Source organism: Lynx rufus, unplaced genomic scaffold (assembly GCF_022079265.1).
Source record: "Lynx rufus isolate CCGP_SWC_20201006 ecotype Redwood Valley unplaced genomic scaffold, mLynRuf1.p SCAF_16, whole genome shotgun sequence".
Taxonomy (NCBI): Eukaryota; Metazoa; Chordata; class Mammalia; order Carnivora; family Felidae; genus Lynx; species Lynx rufus.
Genome location: NW_025814830.1, coordinates 5,367,881 through 5,391,140, shown reverse-complemented (window position 1 = coordinate 5,391,140; position 23,260 = coordinate 5,367,881). Strand labels below are relative to the sequence as shown.

The 23,260-nt window shown below is 45.2% G+C and overlaps 1 protein-coding gene across 5 annotated transcripts; it reads right to left on the bottom strand.

Annotated features, from left to right (window-relative positions):
- Window positions 1-1,945: 1,945 nt before the first annotated feature.
- CARD8 (caspase recruitment domain family member 8) lies at window positions 1,946-22,431 on the bottom strand. Of its 5 annotated transcripts, none has more exons than XM_047077713.1 (12): window positions 22,325-22,431; window positions 21,253-21,356; window positions 19,625-19,783; window positions 17,598-17,762; window positions 12,754-12,809; window positions 10,565-10,715; window positions 9,526-9,755; window positions 9,190-9,452; window positions 7,790-7,915; window positions 7,321-7,462; window positions 5,669-5,713; window positions 1,946-2,317 (listed from the first exon to the last, which is right to left on the bottom strand). In XM_047077713.1, the coding sequence occupies exons 2-12, from the start codon at window positions 21,309-21,311 to the stop codon at window positions 2,046-2,048; spliced, it is 1,668 nt and encodes a 555-aa protein (XP_046933669.1). In that variant the 5' UTR covers window positions 21,312-21,356; window positions 22,325-22,431; the 3' UTR covers window positions 1,946-2,045. The 5 variants fall into 5 exon arrangements, 4 of the variants coding, with proteins under 4 accessions (XP_046933669.1, XP_046933671.1, XP_046933670.1 ...); XM_047077715.1 differs by having other exon boundaries at window positions 9,190-9,422; XM_047077714.1 differs by having other exon boundaries at window positions 10,565-10,712.
- Window positions 22,432-23,260: the final 829 nt, after the last annotated feature.

Below are 23,260 nucleotides of genomic sequence, written 5' to 3'. Positions count from 1 at the left end.
AAAACTCTTCACTTAACCCCTGAAAAGCCAAGAAAGGAAAGATAGCCATGCAACACCAAGGGCATAAACAGAAAACAAATACAAAAATGGCTGACCCAGGCTAGATTCTAACATGTCAACAATCATGTTCAATGTAAACGGCTCAACATGCCAATTAAAGCAGAGATTGTCAACGTGGGCTAACAAAACAAAAACAAACTGACTCAACTCTATGCCGTCTTCCGCAAAAACTCACTTCAAATAGAAGAAAATAAGTTGAGTTCAAAGTCAAAGGGTAGCAATAGTTATGCCATGCAAACACTAGTTCAAAGACGGCTGGGATGGATAGAAAATGGCAGGGCCCAATGGAGACTCCAAATGTCAGGCTTATTTTTGTGACATCCTTAGCCAGGAGGGCCTCTCTCAGAATCAGCCAGATACTCTTCATCTTTCCTCTCGCTGGTTCTGTGCAGACCATTTATCCATACTTCACCACTGTGTGGACCTGCCCACTCCCAGTACCAGCCCATATTCCAGCAGCAAAACGTTTTCTGCCAACGTTTCCATGGGCTTCCATTCCTGTGCTCTGTTCCATGAAAGGGACTCAGATCATTCTGGGATAAATACCAGTGGATAAAATGTTAAAGACACAGCATGTTTTTTTTGTTTGTTTGTTTTTGTTTTTTTCAACGTTTATTTATTTTTGGGACAGAGAGAGACAGAGCATGAACGGGGGAGGGGCAGAGAGAGAGGGAGACACAGAATCGGAAGCAGGCTCCAGGCTCCGAGCCATCAGCCCAGAGCCCGACGCGGGGCTCGAACTCACGGACCGCGAGATCGTGACCTGGCTGAAGTCGGACGCTTAACCGACTGCGCCACCCAGGCGCCCCGACACAGCATGTTTTTGATAACGACAACATTAAGACTTAGGAATGCCATGAATGTCCTCAACAGAGAGGTTTTTAAAAAAAATGTTTATTCTGGGGCACCTGGGTGGCACAGTCGGTTAAGCGTCCGACTTCAGCCAGGTCACGATCTCGCGGTCCGTGAGTTCGAGCCCCGCGTCGGGCTCTGGGCTGATGGCTCGGAGCCTGGAGCCTGCTTCCGATTCTGTGTCTCCCTCTCTCTCTGCCCCTCCCCCGTTCATGCTCTGTCTCTCTCTGTCCCAAAAATAAATAAACGTTGAAAAAAAAAATTGTTAAAAAAAATGTTTATTTATTTATTTTGAGAGAGTGAGAGAGAAGGGGAGGGGCAGAGAGGGAGAGAGAGAATCCCAAGGAGGCCCCACACTGTCAGTGCAGAGACTGAAGTGGGGCTCGAACCCACCAACTGTGAGATCATGACTTGAGCCAAAGTCAAGAGTCGGACGCTCGCCTGACTGAGCCACCCAGCACCCCCCCCCCACCAACAGAGAGTTTTTGTAAGCCTTCCTGCCTTTTGTTGTGAGAAGGTAACATCTCAGAGGTAATGTTCACCGGAATTGCTTCTCACATTGCTCAGGAGAACTGGTCTCCCTGGGCCTTGTCAACCACGAACACACTTGCGTTTATCTGCCTCTGCCCAGATGTCCAAGAAATGTGCCAATGGATGAAACAGGATTTTTTAAAAAATATTTTTCAATGTTTATTCACCTTTTTGAGAGACAGAGAGAGACAGAGCATGAGCAGGGAAGGGGTAGAGAGAGGGAGGCACAGAATCCGAAGCAGGCTCCAGGCTCCGAGCTGTCAGCACAGAGCCCGACGCGGGGCTCGAACTCACGAACCGTGAGATCATGACCTGAGCCAAAGTCAGACGCTCAACCGACTGAGCCACCCAGGCGCCCCAGAATTTGTTTTTAAAGAGCACTTCGAGGCAGTAGTCCTCTCTTCAGATATTCTTGACGTTAAGATATTAGGATACACTAATAGGTCTCCATGAAATTACACATCAGTCCTCAGGAAACCCTGTGTGATGTGTTGGTGTTACCTGGACCTCGTGCCTTGGACCCTGAACTCAATGATCACACGTCCGCTTATCCATTTTCAGTGGAGAACACTGGATTCTCTCTTCCTGAGTATCTGTCTGAATCACTGTTGTAAACTCTGCTGGTTGAGGTAGGACATCAGATAAGGGTCTCTTCTACTAATGCTTTTGAAGAGCACCTTCTGGGCCTGGTGCCCTTTATTCTCCACCATCCTCAGTAGGGTCTCGTTCCTTCTCTGCTGTGTTGGCATCTGCTGCACCATCTCCTTCTCTTCCTCGGTGAAGACCCCATGGTCCTGAAGATCATCCAGGACTCCATTCAGGTTCCCCATCCTGGCTTGAAGATGACGATGGTGCTCCTTCATAAAGGCCACAGCTGGACAGAAGGAAGCATTGCAGACTCAGAAAAGGGAAGCTTGCTCATAGGGGTCAGGACCCATGCCCAGCTTCAAGACATAATTCTGCATGGAGACGTTGCTCATTCTCTTTTGCGGGCTGCCCGGGTCTCACAGACGCACGCTCGGGACGCGCAGTCCATTCTCGGGGGTCAATGAACCTAGGGAGAACTCAGGGATACCTCTTCTTCAATCCCAGCCCCTCCCCTCCAAGCTTTGAGCACCCCGCCTTCGCTACTTTCCGGTTGTCATCGGAACCCTAGAGAGAGGGCTCTACGTTGCCATCCATCCAACTACTCATCCTTCTAACAGTCTCCGAGTTCCTACATTGCCAGCAGCTGTGCATGACATCAGAGAGGCAGATGGATAAGGCTGGCTCCCCACCCTCAAGGGTCTTCTGCTGCTGAACTGTGTAGAAAGAGATTTACCTGGTTAAGGACCACACAGGAGGGACAGGGGCACTGGACGGAAGAAGGTATTTTGCATCATGCTGACTCAGGGTTCCTGTTGGTGCCCATGTATAGTACCTGTGTGACCTTGGCCAAATCACATTGCTTTCTTGTTCCTCAGTTTCTTCACTGAAAGTGGGGGGGGGGGGCGCCTGGGTGGCCCAGTCAGTTGAGGTTTCAACTTTGGCTCAGGTCATGATCTCCTGGTCCATGAGTTTGAGCCCTGTGTCAGGCTCTGTGCTGACAGTTCAGAGCCTGGAGCCTGCTTCAGATCTTCTGTCCCCCTCTCTCTGCCACTCCCCCCGCTTGCACTCTCTCCCTCTCTCTTTCTCTTTCAAAATAAAACAGCATTTTCTTAAAAAGTGTGATTGCTTTTTATGTACAACTCATGCCTCTAGACCTTTTGCTCTTAACACGGTGGCACAGGTAATTCGTGCCCAGTCATCTGTGGCTATAGCCAAACAGCTTAATTTAATGACGTGATTTCTGTGAAGTCTCGGTCTTTATACTGAAAAGTCATCGCAAAGGCATGGTCAGTGACTCCACAGTTTGAATGAATGATGTTGCTGCCACAGACAGAGTCTCCGCTTAACCTATTCTTGCTGCCTCGATTGTTTCAACCTCCCCGTTTGTTTAGCAACTGCTATTCAACCTTCTTTTTCTTAAGTGTATTTACTTTTTGAGAGAGAGAGAAAGAGCACACGCGCACGAGCAGGAGAGGGGCAGAGAGAGAATCCCAAGCAGCCTCCACGCCATCAGCGCAGAGCCCGATGCAGGACTCGAACTGGGACATCATGACCTGAGCCGGGATCAAGAGTCGGACGCTCAACCGAATGAGCCACCGAGGCGCCCTTGCTATTCGATCTTCTTCACTGGACATAAACTTCACTTTTTCCTTTTCTCCAGGATGCACTCTGAGACGTTTTCAACTCCCTCAACGCTAGATCCAAGCTCCTCATTTTATCCTCTTCTAAATCCCTCCAGTTTTCCTTGGCAACACGCCCCACGAGTATATTTTGATAAGCAGCGTGGAACGGGCTTCGTTGTTTTCACCTGCTGGAATAGAAACCCCATGCGTGCAGAGAGCGTGTCTGTCTCGGGCTACACTGCATACAACATTGTTACTTCACGGCCACTACCATGTTCCCGCTCTGACGCTCCTCTGTGATTGTCTGGGGAAGCCAGCCACGGTTTATTGACAGGACTGAACAGAAGTGGACGATATAAAGCACAAATACAGGTACCCTGATTATTTAGCATGCTACAGGCCTTCGATAAGCTGCGTTTGTCATCAAGATCATTTTTATCACCATAGTCCCATGAGGGACAAATGTCACCACAGCCTTCAGGTCACAAAGGAGGGGATGACTAGACTCTGAAGCAAAGTCTTCACGGAAGAATTAGTATCAAAGGAGGATTTGAAGGATTTGTAGGACTTCTTTAATGTTTATTTATTTTTGGAAGAGAGAGAGAGCAAGCAGGGTAGGGCCAGAGGATGCGAAGCTGGCTCTGGGCTGACAGCAGTGAGCCCGATGTGGGGCTGGAACTCATGAACCGTGAGAGCGTGACCCGAGCCGAAGTCGGATGCTCAACCAACTGAGCCACCCAGGTGCCCCGGAAGGAAAAGGATTCGGGTATGAAATGCAAGATGCCACCAGGCCAAAAGGGAAAGAGGGGTAATGAGGTGTCATGATTCATGACACATGGTGGCCAGGATAAAGATTTGACTCAAGATGTGGGCCAGCAGAAGCTTCTGAAGGGTCTTCTAGACAGAGTGAATGAGTGTCAGTTTCATCCTTCAGACGACAGGTGACAGATATCTCTTGCTCAAGAGCTTGTGTGATAGGAAGGGTAGAGACCCTGTATTAATGCTACACACTCACCACCTACATTAAGCCCTTTCAATTTCCTTTATGAAATCACCTTTACCTGATTCTTCACCAAGATCTGTAGCTGAGTTTGAACCCAATTGCAACTCCAGGTGTGGGGCCTGATTTTCTCCAGCTAGTCTGCCTCTCTGGACCTCCTGACAACACCCGCCGGCCAGGATGGGTCTGTTGCCATGTCAAGCCAACGCGATACCCGAGGAGCCTTCTCCTCCCTGAGAGACACCAGAAAATGCTCTCCTTCTCCTCCTGGATGATCTGTTTTGACAAAGGGGGCCCGTCACTTCTACTGTGTGGAGCCTGACAATCATGGCCAACAACGTGGAAGGCAGAATGGAGTCCTCTGAATCTTGGCTCCTTATTTTATTTTCTTTATTTTCTTTTTAAAAGTTTAGTGCGATCGAGTCCCACGCTCCTCCGACTGAGCCAGCCAGGTGCCCTTTGGCATTTTATTTTAAATAATTTCTTTCCCCGCTACCTACCATCTCCATTAACCTGAACCAATTCCCAGCTAACACCTGATCTTGACATTTACAACAGCCTCATAAGCCAATTCCCACTTCCTGTTCATTCCTCACTCACAGTCATCCACACAGTTCCGAAGAGTGAGTGCCTTGTTACTCACCCTTCAAAAGTCCCCCTTTGCCTTCGGACTAAGCTCCAAAAGAGTTCAACGATCATCCTTATGCTTACAAGTTCTGTTTCTTGCCTGCCCCTCTGGTCTCATGTGGGCTCCGTCTCTCTAAAGTTTGATCCCCAGCCGCCTCGAACTACTCTTACTTAAAGTTCAGCAGATGCAAAATGATTTCCCAAAAAAGCGTGGTTGCACGCTCAGAGTCTGCGTATTACAGCCTCATGTGTTTGCTGAAGTGCATCAGACTCTGTGTCTCTGGAACCACTTAGTCTTTGTAAATGAAGAGAAGGTATGAACGCACATTGAGCGACATCACTCAAAGATCTCCTGAAATCAGACTTTTGGTGGAAACACTGCACTGACCTGGGAGGGGAGGAGGGGCCGATGTAGCACCAAACTGGAGCTCCTCTAGGAAGGAAGGAAAAGTTGGAGAATGATATGAAATCAGCTGTATACCTTTATTTAGTTTTTCTTTTCTTTTTTAAGTTTATTGTTTTAGTAATCTCTATGCCTATCTTGGGGCTGGAACTCATGACCCCGAGTTCAAGAGTCACATGCTGTACTGATCAAGCCAGACAGGTGCCCCTTGGTTTCTCTAGGCTTTGATGTAACACACTAAAATAATTTTTTTTAATTTTTAAATGTTTTTATTTATTTTTGAAGGAGAGAGAGAGAGAGAGACAGAGCATGAGCAGGGAAGGAGCAGAGAGAGAGGGAGACACAGAATTCGAAGCAGGCTCCAAGCTCTGAGCTGTCAGCACAGAGCCCGATGCAGGGCTCAAACCCACAAACCATGAGGTCATGACCTGAGCCGAAGCTGGACGCTCAACCGACTGAGCCACCCAGGCGCCCCTGTAACACACTAAAGTAATTTAATTCCATTTCCTAAGTGAAGGATCCCATTCGAACATTAATATACAAATGGAACCCCATGAGGTAGAAGGTCACTCCCTACCCATTAGGGAAATGCATCAGAGGAAGGAATATATTTTCCCAACATTCCTTCTATTTCTATTTATAAGCCAGTATGTGAGACAATGTGAAGCCAACCCTTAAGTTATCATACTGTTCTACATAAATTATCCTCTAGGAAACAGAACTACCCTATGACCCAGAAGTTGCACCAGAAATTATTTAGCCAGAGGATCCAACGAGATCCAGATTTGAAGGGGTTCATGCGTCCCAATGTTTATAGCAGCATTATTTACAACAGCCAAACTATGGAAGAGCCCAAGTGTCCATCAACTGATGAATGGATACAGAAGATGTGGCATATATATATATATGTGTGTGTGTGTGTGTGTGTGTGTGTGTATATTACTCAGCCATCAAAAAAAATGAAATCTTGTCATTTGTAGCTATGTGGATGGAGCTAGGGTATACTATGCTAAGTGAAATAAGTCCGTCAGAGAAAGATGAATACCATAGAATTTCGCTCATATGTGGAATTTAGGAAACAAAACAGATGGACATATGGGAAGGAGAAAAAAAAAAAGAAAGAAAGAAAGAGGAAAACAAACCATAAGCGACTCCTAATGATAGAGAACAAACTGAGGGTTGATGGAGGGAGGCGGGTGGGGGAGGGGCCGGGTGGAAGATGGGCACTAAGGAGGGCACTTGTTATGATGAACACTGGGTGTTGTATGTAAGTGACGAGTCGCTGAATTCTACTCCCGAAACCACTATTGCACTATATGTTAACTAACCAGAATTTAAAGAAAAATTAGGAAGAAAACAATTATCTTCTAGGCAAACGTGTTTTGGCATGAAATACCATCATGAAGTGATTAAATGTGAATAAGCGAGTACATTCCTTAAACCTTCTAACACTGGGGTTGTTGATAGTGCAAAACTTTGGACACTATAAACTGTCAGTAGATTTATTTTCTTCTCTGGGATGAGACCATAAACAGACCTTCTCCTGTGATAGACTTCACTGCAACCAAGGAGACAGGTGCGTGATTTTTTTCCTCCCCCCCCCCCAATTTTAGCCTTATATATATTTTTTTACCTACCTGGCTTCACCAAAGTGTACCAGATCAAAGTCTTGTATCTTTTTTCAGTAATTTCAAGCATGATTGGTTCCTTCATCCTCCCAGCATAGACTTTAGAGAAGACCTGGATTTCTCCAGGGTTCCTGTAGGATAATTTCAACTCCTAGAGGAAACACATGACTTAAAGCATCGGTGGGGGGGGGGGCGAGGGGGTGGAAAGTTCTGTTTGCCTACAGGAAACTGGCCACTGAAATGTAATCCATTTCCCATACAATCTCATGGCTGGTTGAGAGGAAAACAGAGGGAGAAAGGTCAACATTCTTGGTAAGTTTACAATTTCAGGAAATATTATTGTTCCATGGAAGGAAGAGTAGACCAGCTCTTATCAGGACATGGTGCAGAGAATAATCTTCTCTCTTTTTTTTTTCTTCAAAAGTACAAAATATTTTGAACCATGTGTTCAATTTGAGTTATATCCAATTCTACTGACCTTGGGTATTATTTCCAGGGGAGGCGAACAAGACACAATATAACGGGAACCAAAATTCAGTGGGTCCACTGGGGGCGAGGTCTGCAGACGCACACCTTGAAATTTAGCTTCCTCCTCATCTATTGCCTGAGGAAGAAGCAGCAGAAGCAAATCAGAGGGCGAAGCTAAAAGGAAATAAGCAAAAGCAGTCGCATACAAAGTTCTCCATATACTGTATCAACTAGCACGTATGACATCATTCAATGGACGTAAAGGTTCATGTACAGACTGATACATTCAAATATATATGTATATACCTATATATATGCATATTCGTATATATATGAATATGTCTCTGTACATAAGGAAGGAATGTCGTTTTGAAAAGGCTCAGGTCATGATCTCACAGCCGTGAATTCGAGCCCCGAATCAGGCTCTGTGCTGACAGCATAAAGCCTCCTTGGGATTCCCTCTCTCTCTCTGCCCCTTCCCTGCTCTCTCACTCAAAATAAACAAATAAACTTTAAAATATTTTCTCTTGTATTTTAAATACCCATGGTTACTCACAACCTAACAACCGCCAGGCCCATACTTGCCTCTTACTGAGCTGTAGGAAAATTAACCAATTGGCCAGCAAAGCAGATGAGTCTTCCCCCACTAACCTCTCCACCGAGGTTGGAGGAACACAAGTGGTACTCTATCCAGGGATGCAGTAGCTATGGGGCCACAATGGCCACCAGCACGTCTGCTTCAGCACTAACCCTGGAAAGGGTGGGGGCGGGGGGGGGGACCCTGAGCCTTTCACAAATGCACAGGAGGAGGATGACTGCAGAGGGGCGCGTGTGTGTTTCATTTAGATGTTACTAATGTCCATTTCTACAATGAAATCTCTGCATCACCTCTTCTGCGAGTCCCCATAAGTCTCCTCTCCCTTTTTTGCTTCTCCTTCAAAGCCAGAAAAGGTAGCTCCATTTTTAGCAGAACCAAACTCCTACTGGGATCATTGCGTATGGTTCTAGAGTCAGCACCTACAGATTGACCTTGTGAAGGGTGATTCATGCTTCTATCAATGAAAGCTGTGCCTTGACTTTTCCTTTCTGTTTGTTTGTTTGTTTGTTTGTTTATTGTGTGTGTGTGTGAGAGAGAGAGAAAGAGAGAGAGAGGGCGCACCAAAGAGGGGCAGAGAGAGAGGGAGAAGCCCTAGCAGGCTTCAAGCTGTCAGCACAGAGCCCAACACGGGGCTCGAACTCACAAAACTGAGATCGTGACCTGAACCAAAATCAAGAGTCCCACATTCAACCTACTGAGCCACCCAGGTGCCCCTGTGCCTTGACTTTTCTGTTCAATAGGGAGACAGAAGGTCCAAGGTGATAGGCAGAAAATGTAATTCTCACATCTTCTCCCAAATCTGCAGGCCTTACCTTCGTTAGCAAGGAGTCGCTGGGGATAAGATACAAGTGAAATTTCACATCTTCGGGGTGGAAGTGATAATAGATTAGTGCCGTGGATGTGATGGGGACCGAAAGGCAGGTCCCTCTGGCAAGTCTCAGCAGGATCCCCAACAGAGAGAAGCTAGGGTTTTCCAGGATGGCATAGAAAGGCTCCACTCGGGCTGGCGGCTCCAGGACCATCCCTTCATCCTTAAAATGGGCAACTTGGAACCAAGATATATCGACCTCATTTGCTGCAGGGCAACCAGAAAGGCCATTAGACAATGTTCCCCACCGTCCCCAGAGCTTCCTCTCTCCCCTCTGTACCTGGGAGGGAGATGACGTGGGGGAGGTGGATTTCAGTGATGACCCCCTCAGGCTCCACAGAGATGTCAAATAAAGGGCCGGCCACCATCCACTTCTCGTGATGCTGTAACTTCAGGTCCAGGTGCCGACCCCAAGAATCGAACGTAATCGTCACGGTCACTGCTGCTGTTACCAGGAAGCCAACGCCTGTTGCTGGCCACAGATAGAAGCCGGCCACGGGGAAGTGGACACTGAAAAGAGTCAGAATGATAGTCACACAGGGACAACACCAGGACTTTGATTTAAAGAACAAATGTGCAGGGGCACCTGGGTGACTCAGTCAGTTGAGTGTCTGACTCAATTTCAGCTCCAGTCATGATTTCACAGTTTGTGAGTTCGAGCCCTGCATTGGGCTCTGTGCTGACAGCATGGAGCCTGCCTGGATTCTCTCTCTCTCCCTCCCCCCCCCTCTTTCTGCCCTCTCCACCACTATCAGAAATAAATAAACATTTAAAAAATAAAGAACAATTGTGCAGAGGGATGTGATGTTTGGGGTGGAGCAAGGTTCAAGATTCATCTGTGGCTTTCACCACATTAGAAAATTCTGTGGGGGAGAGGGGGCCCCTGGGTGGCTCAGTTGGTTGAGCGTCCAACTTCAGCTCAGGTCATGATCTCACGGTTTGTGAGTTCGAGCCCCGTGTCAGGCTCTGTGCTGACAGCTCAGAGCCTGGAGCCTGCCTCGGATTCTGTCTCCTTCTCTCTCTGCCCTTCCCCCACTTGTGCTCTGTCCCTCTGTCTCTCAAAAATAAATAAATGTAAAAAAAAATTTTTTTAAGAAAATTCTGGGGAATTAATTAGGCTTTCTGGGCCCTGATTTCTCTGTATTCTACATCTGTCAAAATTAAAATACCAACTCGGAATATGGAATACAGAAATATTGACAAAATTTCAGATGTCTTAAGAGATATATCATGTACGTGTATACATGTTAAGTATCACACATTATATACTTCCTTTATAGCAGAATTGTGTTTAAACAATCAGCATCTTCGATTCTTACCTGTATCTGTTTGCACTCTTATCAATCAACTCAATATCCACATTTCCTTCAGGTCCCAGAAACTGATTACTTTTACAAACCGGTTCAGTCCCAGAACAGAGTTTAGCAACCAGGTGGGGCACTACTGTCTTCTCTTCCCAGCAAGTATCTTCTGAAAAAAATATATTGCATGTGTCATATGTGGATTGTTGAAAAAGGCATGGCCTGAAGGGGTCCTGGATGTTGAATTGCACATGTACTGTTGGGAATCGAGATATCAGAGAGAAGGGTATGGGACGAGCACAAGCGGCTTTGTTTTGAACCCACACAGAGAAAGCCACAAGAAGGTTCTTTGTTACTGCTGAAATTACACCCCCAAATTTAAGAAGGAAGTCAGGCTGGGCAGCGTGGGGGGGGGGCAGGGGGTGTATTTGCCTAAGTCAGGAACCACAGCAGCTAAATTTCTACATGGTCCCAAGGAGCAGAAAATGCTTGTTGCTGGTGAGGGAAGCCAAGTCCATAAAGCGAACAAGCATGAAAGCTGAAGAGGCAAAAACACATGTGTTCACTCTCGTCCTCTCCACCACCCATCTCGTGGCATCCCCAGACCATCGCCCGTTCCCTGAACGCTTCCAGGATCCGGCTGCACAACAATGCTTGGAGACCCTCCATGCACGCGCTGCTGAATTCATTTCCCACTGCTTAGGCTCTGGGCGAGGATGATTTGCATAGAACAAACATCTCTAACCTGGGCGATAGAAATCTTTTAGACACTGTCCTCTGACAAAAATTGGTTTATGAGGAATTATATATGATGGAATCTCATTTTGCAGAGAGTAGAGATCTTGTATAGGAAAAATGAAAAGTCTCAATTAAACAGTTACTTAACCTCTCTGAGTTTTTTCCTCATGTAGAATTGCTCTGAATCTTGGTACCTGGCTGTGTGATACCCAGCGAAAATAGCACACAATGTTAGCTATTCATGTGATTAGCTTACCCAGTGACCACATGACTGGGGAGACAGGAGTTGGGCTGGGGATCAAGATACAGCCAACACCAGTGCCCTGCTCTCCTTGAATCTCACATGGCTTTCAAACTACTTCACACCATGTAGGACAGTTTTCAACCATCAGCATTTAGAGGTGGAGCAAGTAATGACAAAATCTAAAATAGTCACGTTGGGTAATTTTTTCCAACCCAACACAATGAGCATAGATATATGGGCTGAATTTGAAGATGGAACCTATAAGAAGGTATTACTGGTTAAATGAGTCATAAGAGGGGTGCCTGGGTGGCTCAGTCAGTTAAGTGTCCAACTTTGGCTCAGGTCATGATCTCATAGTCCATGAGTTTGAGCCCCGCATCAGGATCTATGCTGACAGCTCAGAGCCTGGAACCAGCTTCAGATTCTGTGTGTCCCTCTCACTCTGTGCTCATCCCCTGTTCATGGTCTCTCTCACACTCTCTCTTAAAAATAAATAAACATTAAAAAAAAATTTAATGAGTCATAAGAAAGAACTCTTTATCCAATAGGAAAGGTGACCTGGTGTCCTTACAAGAAAAGGAAGGGGGACCAGATCTCTCTCTCTCTCTCTCTCTCTCTCTCTCTCTCGATGCACAAAGAAAAGGCCATGTGAAGACCCAGGGAGAAGGTGGCCATCTACAAGCCAGGAAGAGAGTCTTCACGAAAGACCAAATCTACCAGCCTTTGATCTGAGACTTCTAGCTTCCAGAACCAGGAGAAAATTAACTTCTATTGTTTAAGGCTCCTAGTCTACCATATTTTGTTATGGCAGTCCTAGTAGACTAATACAATGGAAATGTCTCCTAACCAAATACAATCCAATGCTGCCACACCTCACCTACCAGCTGGAAGATTTCTCACCTCTAAGTTTGCTTTATTTGTCTTTGAAGTAGAATCTATATAATTCACTCATAGAGTTTCCATGGATAATAAAAAGAGAATATGTGTAATAACCCTAATAGAGTATTTGGAATATGGAATTCATTCCTGATATAACGTCCAAGATTTTGAGTACTTCGTATCCCCATTTAAGTTGTATGGAGGATGGTGTTAGAGATAAGAAAATTTGGTTTGGGTCGTTACTGCCATAAAGGACTTCAACACTGTCTTCTCTACGTAAAGCCACGGGACATTTTCATCAACCCACTGACACAGCCCTGGCCTCATCTCTATGTTAGCCAATTACCTGATTCTTGACTCTGTGAAGATTCCTGGTCTTCAGATTCGCTTCTGAATGGAGAACTTGAGTGTCAAAAATGAGGAAAATATTAGAAATTAGTTCACAGCAGGCACCTGGCTATCAGTAGAGCATGAGGCTCTTGATCTTGGGGTCATGAGTTTGAGCCCCATGTTGGGTGTAGAGATTACTTACAACCAAAACTTAAAAAAAAAAGAAATAAATCAGTTCACACACGCAATAATAATAATAAATAATAAAAAGAAGAATAGTAATAGTAATGAAAGGGATGTGATTAAAAACTAGAGCTGTTTGGCCCAAACAGTGGCCACTAGCCAAAAGAGGCCATTTAAACTTTTAATTTAATTTAATTTAATTTAATTTAATTTAATTTAATTTAATTTAAAATTCAGCTCCTCAAGGGTGCCTGGGTGGTTCAGTTGGCTAAGAGTCCAACTTCATTCAGGTCATGATCTCACAGTCCATTGGTTTGAGCCCCTCGTCGGGCTCTGTGCTGACAGCTAGAGCTTGGAGCCTGCTTAGGATCCTGTATCTCCCTTTCTCTCTGTCCCTCCCCCACTCATGTTCTGTCTCTGTCCATCTCTTGAAAATTAATAAAATTTAAAAACAATTTAAATTCAGCTCCTCAGCTGTACTATCCACATTTCAAATACTTAATACCTATGTGTGGAAAATGGATAACATATTGGCTACCGCAGAACAGAACATTTCCATCATCATGGAAAGTTCTACTGGACAGTTGTATTAGACTCTCAAAAAAGAGATAACTTGGACAAAGAGAGGTTTGTTAACAAAATGTAAGCATAGTAGAACTAAGAGGATCTCTCAACCCAAATGTGTTTTGACCACTCTACCTCTTGTCCTATTATACCAGTGTCCAAAGTGGCCATACCTAACTTCTATTGTTTAAGTTGCTCTGGCTGGGGGGCGCCTGGATGGCTCAGTCGATTAAGTGTCCCAACTCTTGATTTCGGCTCAGGTCATGACCTCATGTTTTGTGGGTTCGAGACCCACATCATTCTCTGCGCTGACAGTGCAGAGCCTGCTTGGGATTCTCTCTCTCTCTCTCTCACTCTCTCTCTCTCAAAATAAATAAACTTAAAAAAATATTTAAGTTGCTCTGACTGTGTCACTTCAGCTGGCAGTAGGGGCAGGACTGGAGGGGGACAAGAATTTTGTGACCACATGGGTTTGTGAGATGCGACTGCTTATATTTCCAAATCCAATGGGCATGATGGCAAAGGAGGTCTGAGAGACAATATTCCAGGGCAAGTTAGATGCACGCTACCCACTCTGAGTCTTTTACTGTGGAGTCTTTTTACTACCAACAAAGTACTGTGAACACACGTGCCTGGTGTCACTAAATGTCAACAGTGGTTAGAGAAAGATTTTCCAATTTTAGTATATGTGCTGCCGAAGCGAACACTAGAGAAGAATTTTCGAAATGAGCCTGCAAAACTTCCTGGAGAAAATTCACAGAAACAAGAAGCTGACATCGGTGAGGGTCAAAAGACACAGCAGGGGAAGAGGAAGAGAAGAAAAAGCAGAAGAGAGGTACAAGAGGTCCAATAAAGCAAAAAAGAAGACTGTACCACAAAAGATTCTGATCGCCAAACTTCCCAGAGTGAAGAAGAAATATGTGACAGGACTACGTGGCTTTGCAACTTTCGAAATTGATCTTAAAGAAGCACAGAGACTTATTGCTCAAAAATTCTCCTGTGGGGACTCAGTAACAGGAGAGGATGAGATCATCATTCAGGGAGACTTTGCATATGACATGATTGATGTCACTCAGGAAAAAATGGCCAGAGGTGGATGATGATGGCTACAAAGATGTTGGAAAAGCAAAGAAGTGATTTTGAAAATTTGTCTGTAGTTAATGACCATAACTGAGAGTTGATGAGGCCAAAGGGAGAGAGGACTTAAATACATATATATATACACACACACACACACACACACACACACACACACACACGTGCACACACACACATGTTTATGTGTGTGTGTGTGTGTGCATGTGTGTGTGTGTGTGTGTGTGTGTGTCCTACAGTAAAACTGTAGATTTCAGCACACTTGGTATTTTCACTGTTCTGGATAAGGTTGGTTCATTTTTTTAACTGCCAAAGTCTGATAAACAGAGGGGAGACTGTAATGCTTATACATGAAATAGAATTTAGTCAAATAAACATTTTGGGTCATTTAGCATTAATTAATTAATTAATTGGCTCTCATTTGTGTCATATAACTTTTAGAATAAAAACACTGAATTAGCAATTGACTCATGGGTGAAACACATGCCCCCATAGCAGTGGTGCCCAAACTGGACTGCACCTGGGAAGCTAAACCACTCGCCCCCCCCCCTCCCCCGCAACTCACACACATACCTATCACAAAACACAGGTCACAGTCCGTACCAATTAAGTCAGGAGGTTGGTGGTGAGACCAAAGCACCATTACTTTTAAAGCTTCCATGATTCCACTATTTAGACAAAGCTGAAAATTATGATCTATGGGGTGAGCTAGTGGTTCATGAGGCACCTGGTTGTGAGAATCTGTCCCTAACACATGACGACAACCAACACAATCCAGCCTCTGTCTTGGGGAGTTGGAAATTTGGAATGAATCAAGACCTGGGGTATCACAAGGCAAGAATCCTAGTTCCTAACAAGAGGTATGATGAAGGACGCCTGAGCAGCTCAGTCAGTTGAGCGTCTGACTCTTGATCTCAGGTCATGATCTCATGGCTGTGAATTCGAGCTCTGTGTTGGGCTCTGTGCTCGTCATGAAGCCTGCTTAAGTTAAAAAAAGGGGGGGGGGGCGCCTGGGTGGCGCAGTCGGTTAAGCGTCCGACTTCAGCTCAGGTCACGATCTCGCGGTCCCTGAGTTCGAGCCCCGCGTCGGGCTCTGGGCTGATGGCTCGGAGCCTGGAATCTGTTTCCGATTCTGTGTCTCCCTCTCTCTCTGCCCCTCCCCCGTTCATGCTCTGTCTCTCTCTGTCCCAAAAATAAATAAAACACGTTGAAAAAAAAATTTAAAAAAAAGGGGGGGGGGGAGGGGAGATGTGATGAAAGAGGAAACAAAAGCATTGTTTTCTGTGGGTAAAGTAGTTATTGCATAATTGCTTCCATGGTATCATGAAATGTCTAGTTTCACTGATGTGTTCTTAGATTCCCTTCATTTCTTGATCTACACACATAATCCTTGATCCCCAAACTCCTTATCTATTCCTTGCTACGTCTATTCACTTCAACATGAAAGGGATTAACAGAGAAATTGATACACAGGCTATGGATAAAAAAGAACACATATTTGCAGAAGTGGACTTAAAAGAAAGAATCTGTGGCTCTTTTCTCAAAAGCGTTCTTGGGCAAGCCACCTGCGAGAAACTTGACCTGCCCTGCTCAGTCTTGGCGCTATGTCTGAGGCTACAGAAGCAGTCATGGATTGTGTTGGCCCCACGCAAAGCACGGAGGTTACATACACTGCCTTCTGTGTGATGCTCCTGCACGCTGGACTCCAATGGGTGGCGGAGGTTGGGATTTCGGTGGTGGGAGGAACCCCTGGTGAGCGGGAGCCAATTCATCCCAGTAGGTGGGATCCGACTGTTAAATTTTTCAGGAATTTTGTGGGCAGGTGGTTAAACACAGCTATTATTAAGAATTAAGTTGGGGCGCCTGGGTGGCGCAGTTGGTTAAGCGTCCGACTTCAGCCAGGTCACGATCTCGCGGTCCGTGAGTTCGAGCCCCGCGTCAGGCTCTGGGCTGATGGCTCGGAGCCTGGAGCCTGTTTCCGATTCTGTGTTTCCCTCTCTCTCTGCCCCTCCCCTGTTCATGCTCTGTCTCTCTCTGTCCCAAAAATAAATAAACGTTGAAAAAAAAAAATTAAAAAAAAAAAAAAGAATTAAGTTACCGGGGCGCCTGGGTGGCTCAGTTGGTTAAGCGGCCGACTTTGGCTCAGGTCATGATCTCACAGTCCGTGAGTTCGAACCCTGTGTCAGGCTCTGTGCTGACAGCTGGGAGCCTGGAGCCTGTTTCAGATTCTGTGCCTCCTTCTCTCTCTGACCCTCCCCGGTTCATGCTCTGTCTGTCTCTGTCTCAAAAATAAATAAACATTAAACAAAAAAAAAAAGAATTAAGTTACCTAAGACTTTCATTTAAATAGACCATATTACAAATAAATGAACGCTCGCATTTTTCTACATCTTACTGTATTCTGCACTCTTTTCTCTAAGTTTGTTATTTATTCTTTTGTCATCTCTACACTCAACATGGGGCTCCGACTCAGGGTCCTGAGATCAAGAGTTGCAAGCTTTTTCTACTGAGCCACCCGGGCGCCTCTATACTCTGTACTCTTGAGGTTATGTTAGTAGTTTGAAATCCACCACGATACAAGTAATCACCCCGCAGAAATTGGACGGCACTACAAATAAAAGCTCTCTCCCTCCCCTGAGGAAGCTGGTGTTGAATATTTTCCAGCACACCCCTTCAGGGACCCCCCACTCCGTCCTTCAGCCTCGTCATGAGCCAGATTCCCAAGGCACTGAGTTAGTAATTTGTTTGGGTTCCCAGCTTAACCAATGACACAGTGATCTTTGCATCCATGACTGCCTTTTCGTGTATAGCTTCTCATCCTGCCTTCCTGGAAGAAGAGGTGGTTGATCTCATTCATAAATTTGTGGGTTTGCTGGTAAGACTGTATAACCTCATTCGTTCTCCCCCTGATTCCCATATAAATGACCAAATTCCCCTGATTCTTGTGCGCACCTCTGGTATCGAGCAACAGAATCCAGTACGATTACAGCTTTTTTTCCATATAATCATTCCCCTTACCAGGAAATCTCTTCCTCACAGGACTCAGTTCCAAGAGCAGTGATGTGTGGTGGTGGCTTTGATATCAACACTTCACAATATCCTCCACTTTCTGAGAAAGTAGAAAACTGGTCATCCTGTATCTGCGCAGCCGAAGAGCGGGGGTGAGATACGTCATCATATCCACTGCAAACAGAACGGAAGTTGTGTTGTGAATACAGCATGGAGGCCTGGTGGAAGGACAATCTTGGCAGCATGATTTTATGTTAAAAGCCATGGACCCCATGCTTTGTCTTTATGGAAGCCTTCTCTCAAACCCCCATGAATCCACCTCACCCCGCTTCATACCAGATCTCACTGTGTCTCTATTTCCCATTCCACATTGCTCTCTCCATCCCGGGAAGCAGAACTCAGTCGATTCTCAACACCAAGTACTTGCTGTAACATTTTGTTTCACACTAGATTGTTGACCTAAGTGACCTTGTTGAGAAGTTTAGGGAGAAGAGAAGATTCCTAGCTTATATTCTGCCTTCACCCATCATTGGTGCCCGAGAGAATGGGACCCTAATGTGAGTGAGTGAAATTCCAGGATATCAGTGAGATTATGTTCTGTAAGAACCCACCCAGAACAGGGGCACCTGGGTGGCTGAGTTGGTTAGCAACAGACTCTTGACTTTGGCTCAGGTCATGATCTCATGGTTTTTGGGTTCAAGCCCCAAGTTGGGCTCTGCGCTGGCAGTGCAGAGCCAGCCTGGGATTCTCTCTCTCTGCCCCATCCTTGTTCATGCTCTCTTGTTTTCTCTCAAAATAAGTAAACATTTAAAAATGTAAGAGGAAAAGAACCCATTCAGTACTAATGCTCCTTTTCTACCTCCTGCCTCCACATGATGAGATACGCCTGAGATGCTAAACGATGGCTATCAGCCTTATTTCCTTCTTCCACTGGGGATCCTCGTCAAGATATGGAACAGAAAAGTCCTATGCTAGGTCCTTTCTTCTTCTTCACACTTGAGAGCTGGGGTCCAGGGTCCCTTGGCTGGCTGACATCAAGATTGGGGTTAAGAGCAAGGAAGCATCCTTTGGGCCAAGACCTGTACTGTCTAATATGATAGCCACTAGACACACATGCCTGTTTAAACTTAAATTTTAATTAATTAAAATTTAAAATCAGTTTCTCACTTGAGCTAGCCATATTTCAAGTGGCCAAACATCGTAAGTGGACAATGGTTTTCATATTAGACACCACGGATATGAGCTATGCCCATGCTGGCAAGAATTCTATTGATAGCCCTGACCTTAATCATCTACGATGGTTCACTTGACTAGAGATTGGCATTGGAGTAACTGGCATTGGTTCAACCAAATAAAGTGGTTTATTGAGTCCTACAAGCCATGGTACCCTGTATAGAAGTATCCTATTGAGAAAGGGTGGATAGACGAAGCAACACTGAGAAATTCTTGTGTTCATCGGCAATATATTCCAGCCTGTCAAATATTACCTTGAAATAAAATCTATATCTGAGTTACTAGTACTGGGTCAATGTCAATTTCCAAATTGTGGCAGTGATATTTTTGTTGTTGTTGTTATTGTAGTTAGAGAGAGAAGAGTGGGGGAGGGGCCGAGGGAGAGAGAGAGAGAGAGAGAGAGAGAGAGAAAATCTCAAGCAGGCTTCATGCTCAGCTCTGAGCCCAATTCAGGGCTGGATGCCACGACCCTGGGATCATGACCTGAACTGAAATCAAGAGTTGGCACTCAACCGACTGAGCCACCCAGGCGCCCTGACAATGACTACGGTTATAAAAGATATCATCATTAAGGGAAGCTGGGTTAAGTGAACATTTTTGCTCATTCTGTACTACTTTGGCTACTTCCTGTGGGTCTTAAACCATCTCAAAATAAAAAGTCATAACGACGAAAAAGAAAGAACAAATACGCTGATTTTTATGCAAATAATGTCAACGTCTTTGCTTTTCACTGATCTCTATGAGACAGAGGGACAAGATCCAGAATCTTCCATTTTATCCACACGGAATATAGTATCTCTTACCTGAAAAAGTCAGTTTTGCATCGGTCCTGAGAAGGGGTAGAGATCTGTTTTTGTTTTTGCTTTGACCGGGCGGACACCCTCCACGGTGACAGGTAGAAGTTCTCTGAGTGGTAGACGTTCTTTTCCACTTTGTCTGCATCACTGATGCACACACACAACCTGGAAAACACAAAGGGTGTTGTGATTTGTGTATGTGCAGGGAACTGGATGGGGGGATGGTCTCCTCACTGTGATGCAGTGGAAGTAACACAAACCAGATGCCTCATCCTCAGAGTGATGCATTTTCTGATGTCCACCTTGGGATTCACTTATTTCACTGTGTTGACTGTTACCCCATCACCACTCAGCAGACAGTGAGCTCATCTCAGGAGACATGGCTCATTTGATTCTCAGTGCTTCATGTGCATCACATGTATACATAATACTTGGTAAGACTTAATACAGACTCGAATATAACTTGTACAACAATATTGCGTGCTAGTAAAGTAGGGAGTGTGAGAAGTTCCTTACTCTTCTGCTGCCCTTCATCAGTCCCAAAAAGGGGGAACTTTTGTACAATTGCACCACACTAGATGAATTAAACTTCCTCCAAAGCAACATCTGTTTATTTAGTGTGAGTCTGTCGTGACTATGGCGACCAAAGAGAAGAGAATCCAAAGGCTGGCTCTTGGCACTTACAACCAAATCAACATTGTTGCTTAACTCTCTGAGGGAAGTATCAGTTTCCTGACTTGTAAAGCAAGGATATAACACCATCCTCGCAAACCCTTGTGATGATTAATTCTAGCAGGGGAATGTTACCCAGTACCCAACCTAAAAAATGTTAGATTCCCAAAGAAAATAACTCACGTCAGTTACACTCAATATTCCCTAGCATGGGGGGCTTGTACACCTGCCATATTGGCTGCATCTTTGGTCCAATTCATTTCTGTCCAGTTCCAAGATGAGGCAAAAATGTGCTTTCATTGGTCACAAAGAAAACAAAAGCCTCTGGAAGGTGTGCTGTTGAGGAGTGCCTAGTGAGTTTGCCTTGTGCCTTGGGATGGTCAAAAGCACAGCCATGGCATCAGGGAAAGAGTTGGAGGAACGTCCATAGACTCACTTGTGCTCAGGTATGAAGTTGTGGTCAGAGTCAAGGTCATATTACCCAACGATGGGGAGAGAAAGTCTAGGTAGTACATCTGGCCATCCAGGAAGGTGTTCCCCCTCAGGTATGTTGACACCAGTGAATGAAAAAGAAATGTAAGCAAAGCCTTTTCTTTAAAAAGAAAAAAGAAAAAAAAAAAGCAAGGACACCTGGGGGGACTCAGTCGGTTAAGCGTCTGACTCTTGGTTTTGGCTCAGGTCATGATCTCACGGTTCATGAGATTGAGCCCCGCGTTGGGCTCTGGGCTGACAGCACAGGGACTACTTGGGATTCTCTCTCTCTTCCTCTCTCTCTCCCCTCTCTCCCCCTCAAAATAAATAAATATACCTAAAAATTTTTTAATAAAATTAAATAAATAAAACAAAAAGACCATAGTACTCAGTATTTCATGCATCAGTAATGAGGGGACAGAGGAAAATAATGAGGTACAGAGGATACAAAGCCATCAAAAGTCCTCGAAGGGCAGTATATATACTCTCACCATGTCAGAGGACATCTCTTACATATGCGTATCCTTTTCTTAGATGTATATTTTTCCATTTTATCAGCCGGTGTGTTTACCTCTCTGCTACGTCTCTATTAACCCTGAGAAAAGAAAAGAAAATTGTATTCACATAAGTTGGAAGAACCTGCAGATAAATGTTATCTTTTATGTCGCCACACAATCACCAACATTGCTTATTGTCCGCTCAAAAGAGATACATCAGGTGAATTGTTCCCAGTAATGCTAGGCACTTGGAAGAGAGACCCAGAAAAGACTGTGAATTTTAAAAATTATTTTTTAACTTTTCAATTTGTTAAGTGTTTGTTTCTTGCTGAGAGAGAGAGAGAGTGCAAGCAGGCTAGGGGCAGAGAGAGAGAGGGGGACAGAGGATCTGAAGTGGGCGCCCTGATGACAGCAATGAGCCCAATGCAGGGCTCTCTCTCTCTCTCTCTCTGTCCTTCTCTTCTCTGTCTCTCTCTCCCAGAACAAATAAACTTAAAAAAGAAAAAAAAAACAGAAATTAGAACCACATGGTAAACACGGGCAAATACCAAAAACCATAATATCAATTAAAACTCAAAGAGATTCATTACAGCCCGATACCAAAGAAAGATTTGTAGGAAGCTATTACAGACTCTGCAGAAGTGAAGGTCTTTTCTAAGTTAATTTATTCATTTTAAGAGAGAAAGAGAACGAGTGGAGGAGGGGCAGAGAGAGAAGGAGACAGAGAATCCCAAGCAGGCTCCCCACCACCAGCATACAGCCCAACACAGGGCTCAATCCCAAGAACTGTGAGACCATGACCTGAGCTGAAACCAAGAGTCTGTCCTCAACGGACTGAGCCACCCAGGCACAGAAGTGACTTTGATTTTGCTTTCTTCTGAGTCAGATGCTGGCTCTGTCTGGCTCAAATCTACCCACAACCAGCTGCAGGGGGTTCTGAAAGCCCACTTCCCCTGCTGATTTCAAAAGGAGCTTGGAACTAGGCAATCTGCAGCTAAGGGCATCCTCCCATCTGTCCCTCCCTCCCCTGAAGCCACCCTACTTGATCTTTTCCTGCAGTACTTACCTAAGTCTCGGCTTCCCCAGGGCACAGAAAGGAGAAGGCAGAGCTGGTGGCTCAGACATCCCCGGGCTGCCCCAGGTTGTGTTCATCTGGGGAAAGACTACCCCAAAGGGAAGAGGCTGACGCTGAGTCAGAGGAGAATTAGGGACCTCCTCTTATTAAAAGAAGAAGTCCTGCCTCTTGTTATTTAGGACATAATACTTTCCCAAGAATGTGTGATCGCTGATGCTCAATTTTACTTTTTTTTTTTAACAATTTTACTTGTACGTGATCTCTACCCCCAACATGGGGCTCAAACTCACAACCCTGAGATCAAGAGTTGGGTGCTCTCCCCACTGAGCCAGCCAGGTGTCCCACTGATACTCAATTTGAAATGTAATTATAATAATACTTCTACCGTAATGTTGTTGATATCAATAATTTTGAATAGTGCATGTAATACTGTAATTATTAGAAGGTAGCTTTGTTGGGGCGCCTGGGTGGCTCAGTCAGTTAAGGGTCCAACTTCAGCTCCGGTCATGATCTCACAGTTTGTGAGTTCGAGCCCCACGTTGGGCTCTGAGCTAGGCATGAAAACTAATTAAAAAAAAAAAAAGGCAATAAGGGGAGCCTGGGTGGCTCAGTAAGCTAAGCATCCAACTCTTGGTTTTGGCTTAGGTCACGATCTCACAGTTCCTGGGTTCGAGCCCTGCATCGGGCTCTGCACTGACTGTGCAGAGTCTACTTGGGAGTCTCTCTCTCTCCCTCTCTCTGCGTACTCACACTGTCCCTGTCTCTATTTAAAAAAAAATTAAATAGGGGCGCCTGGGTGGCTCAGTCAGTTAAGCGTCCGACTTCGGCTCAGGTCATGATCTCACAGTCTGTGGGTTCGAGCCCCGCGTCGGGCTCTGTGCGGACAGCTCAGAGCCTGGAGCCTGTTTCGGATTCTGTGTCTCCCTC

What these genes read in the sequence shown, in the direction of transcription:
- CARD8 (XM_047077713.1), bottom strand. Translation starts at nt 21,311, where the DNA reads ATGGAAAAATATACATCTAAGAAAAGGATACGCATATGTAAGAGATGT. An exon ending in TGCAAAACTGACTTTTTCAG is followed by an intron (nt 17,763 to 19,624) that starts GTAAGAGATACT and finishes TTCTGTTTGCAG; the next exon opens with TGGATATGATGACGTATCTC. An exon ending in TGTGAGGAAGAGATTTCCTG is followed by an intron (nt 12,810 to 17,597) that starts GTAAGGGGAATG and finishes TTGACACTCAAG; the next exon opens with TTCTCCATTCAGAAGCGAAT.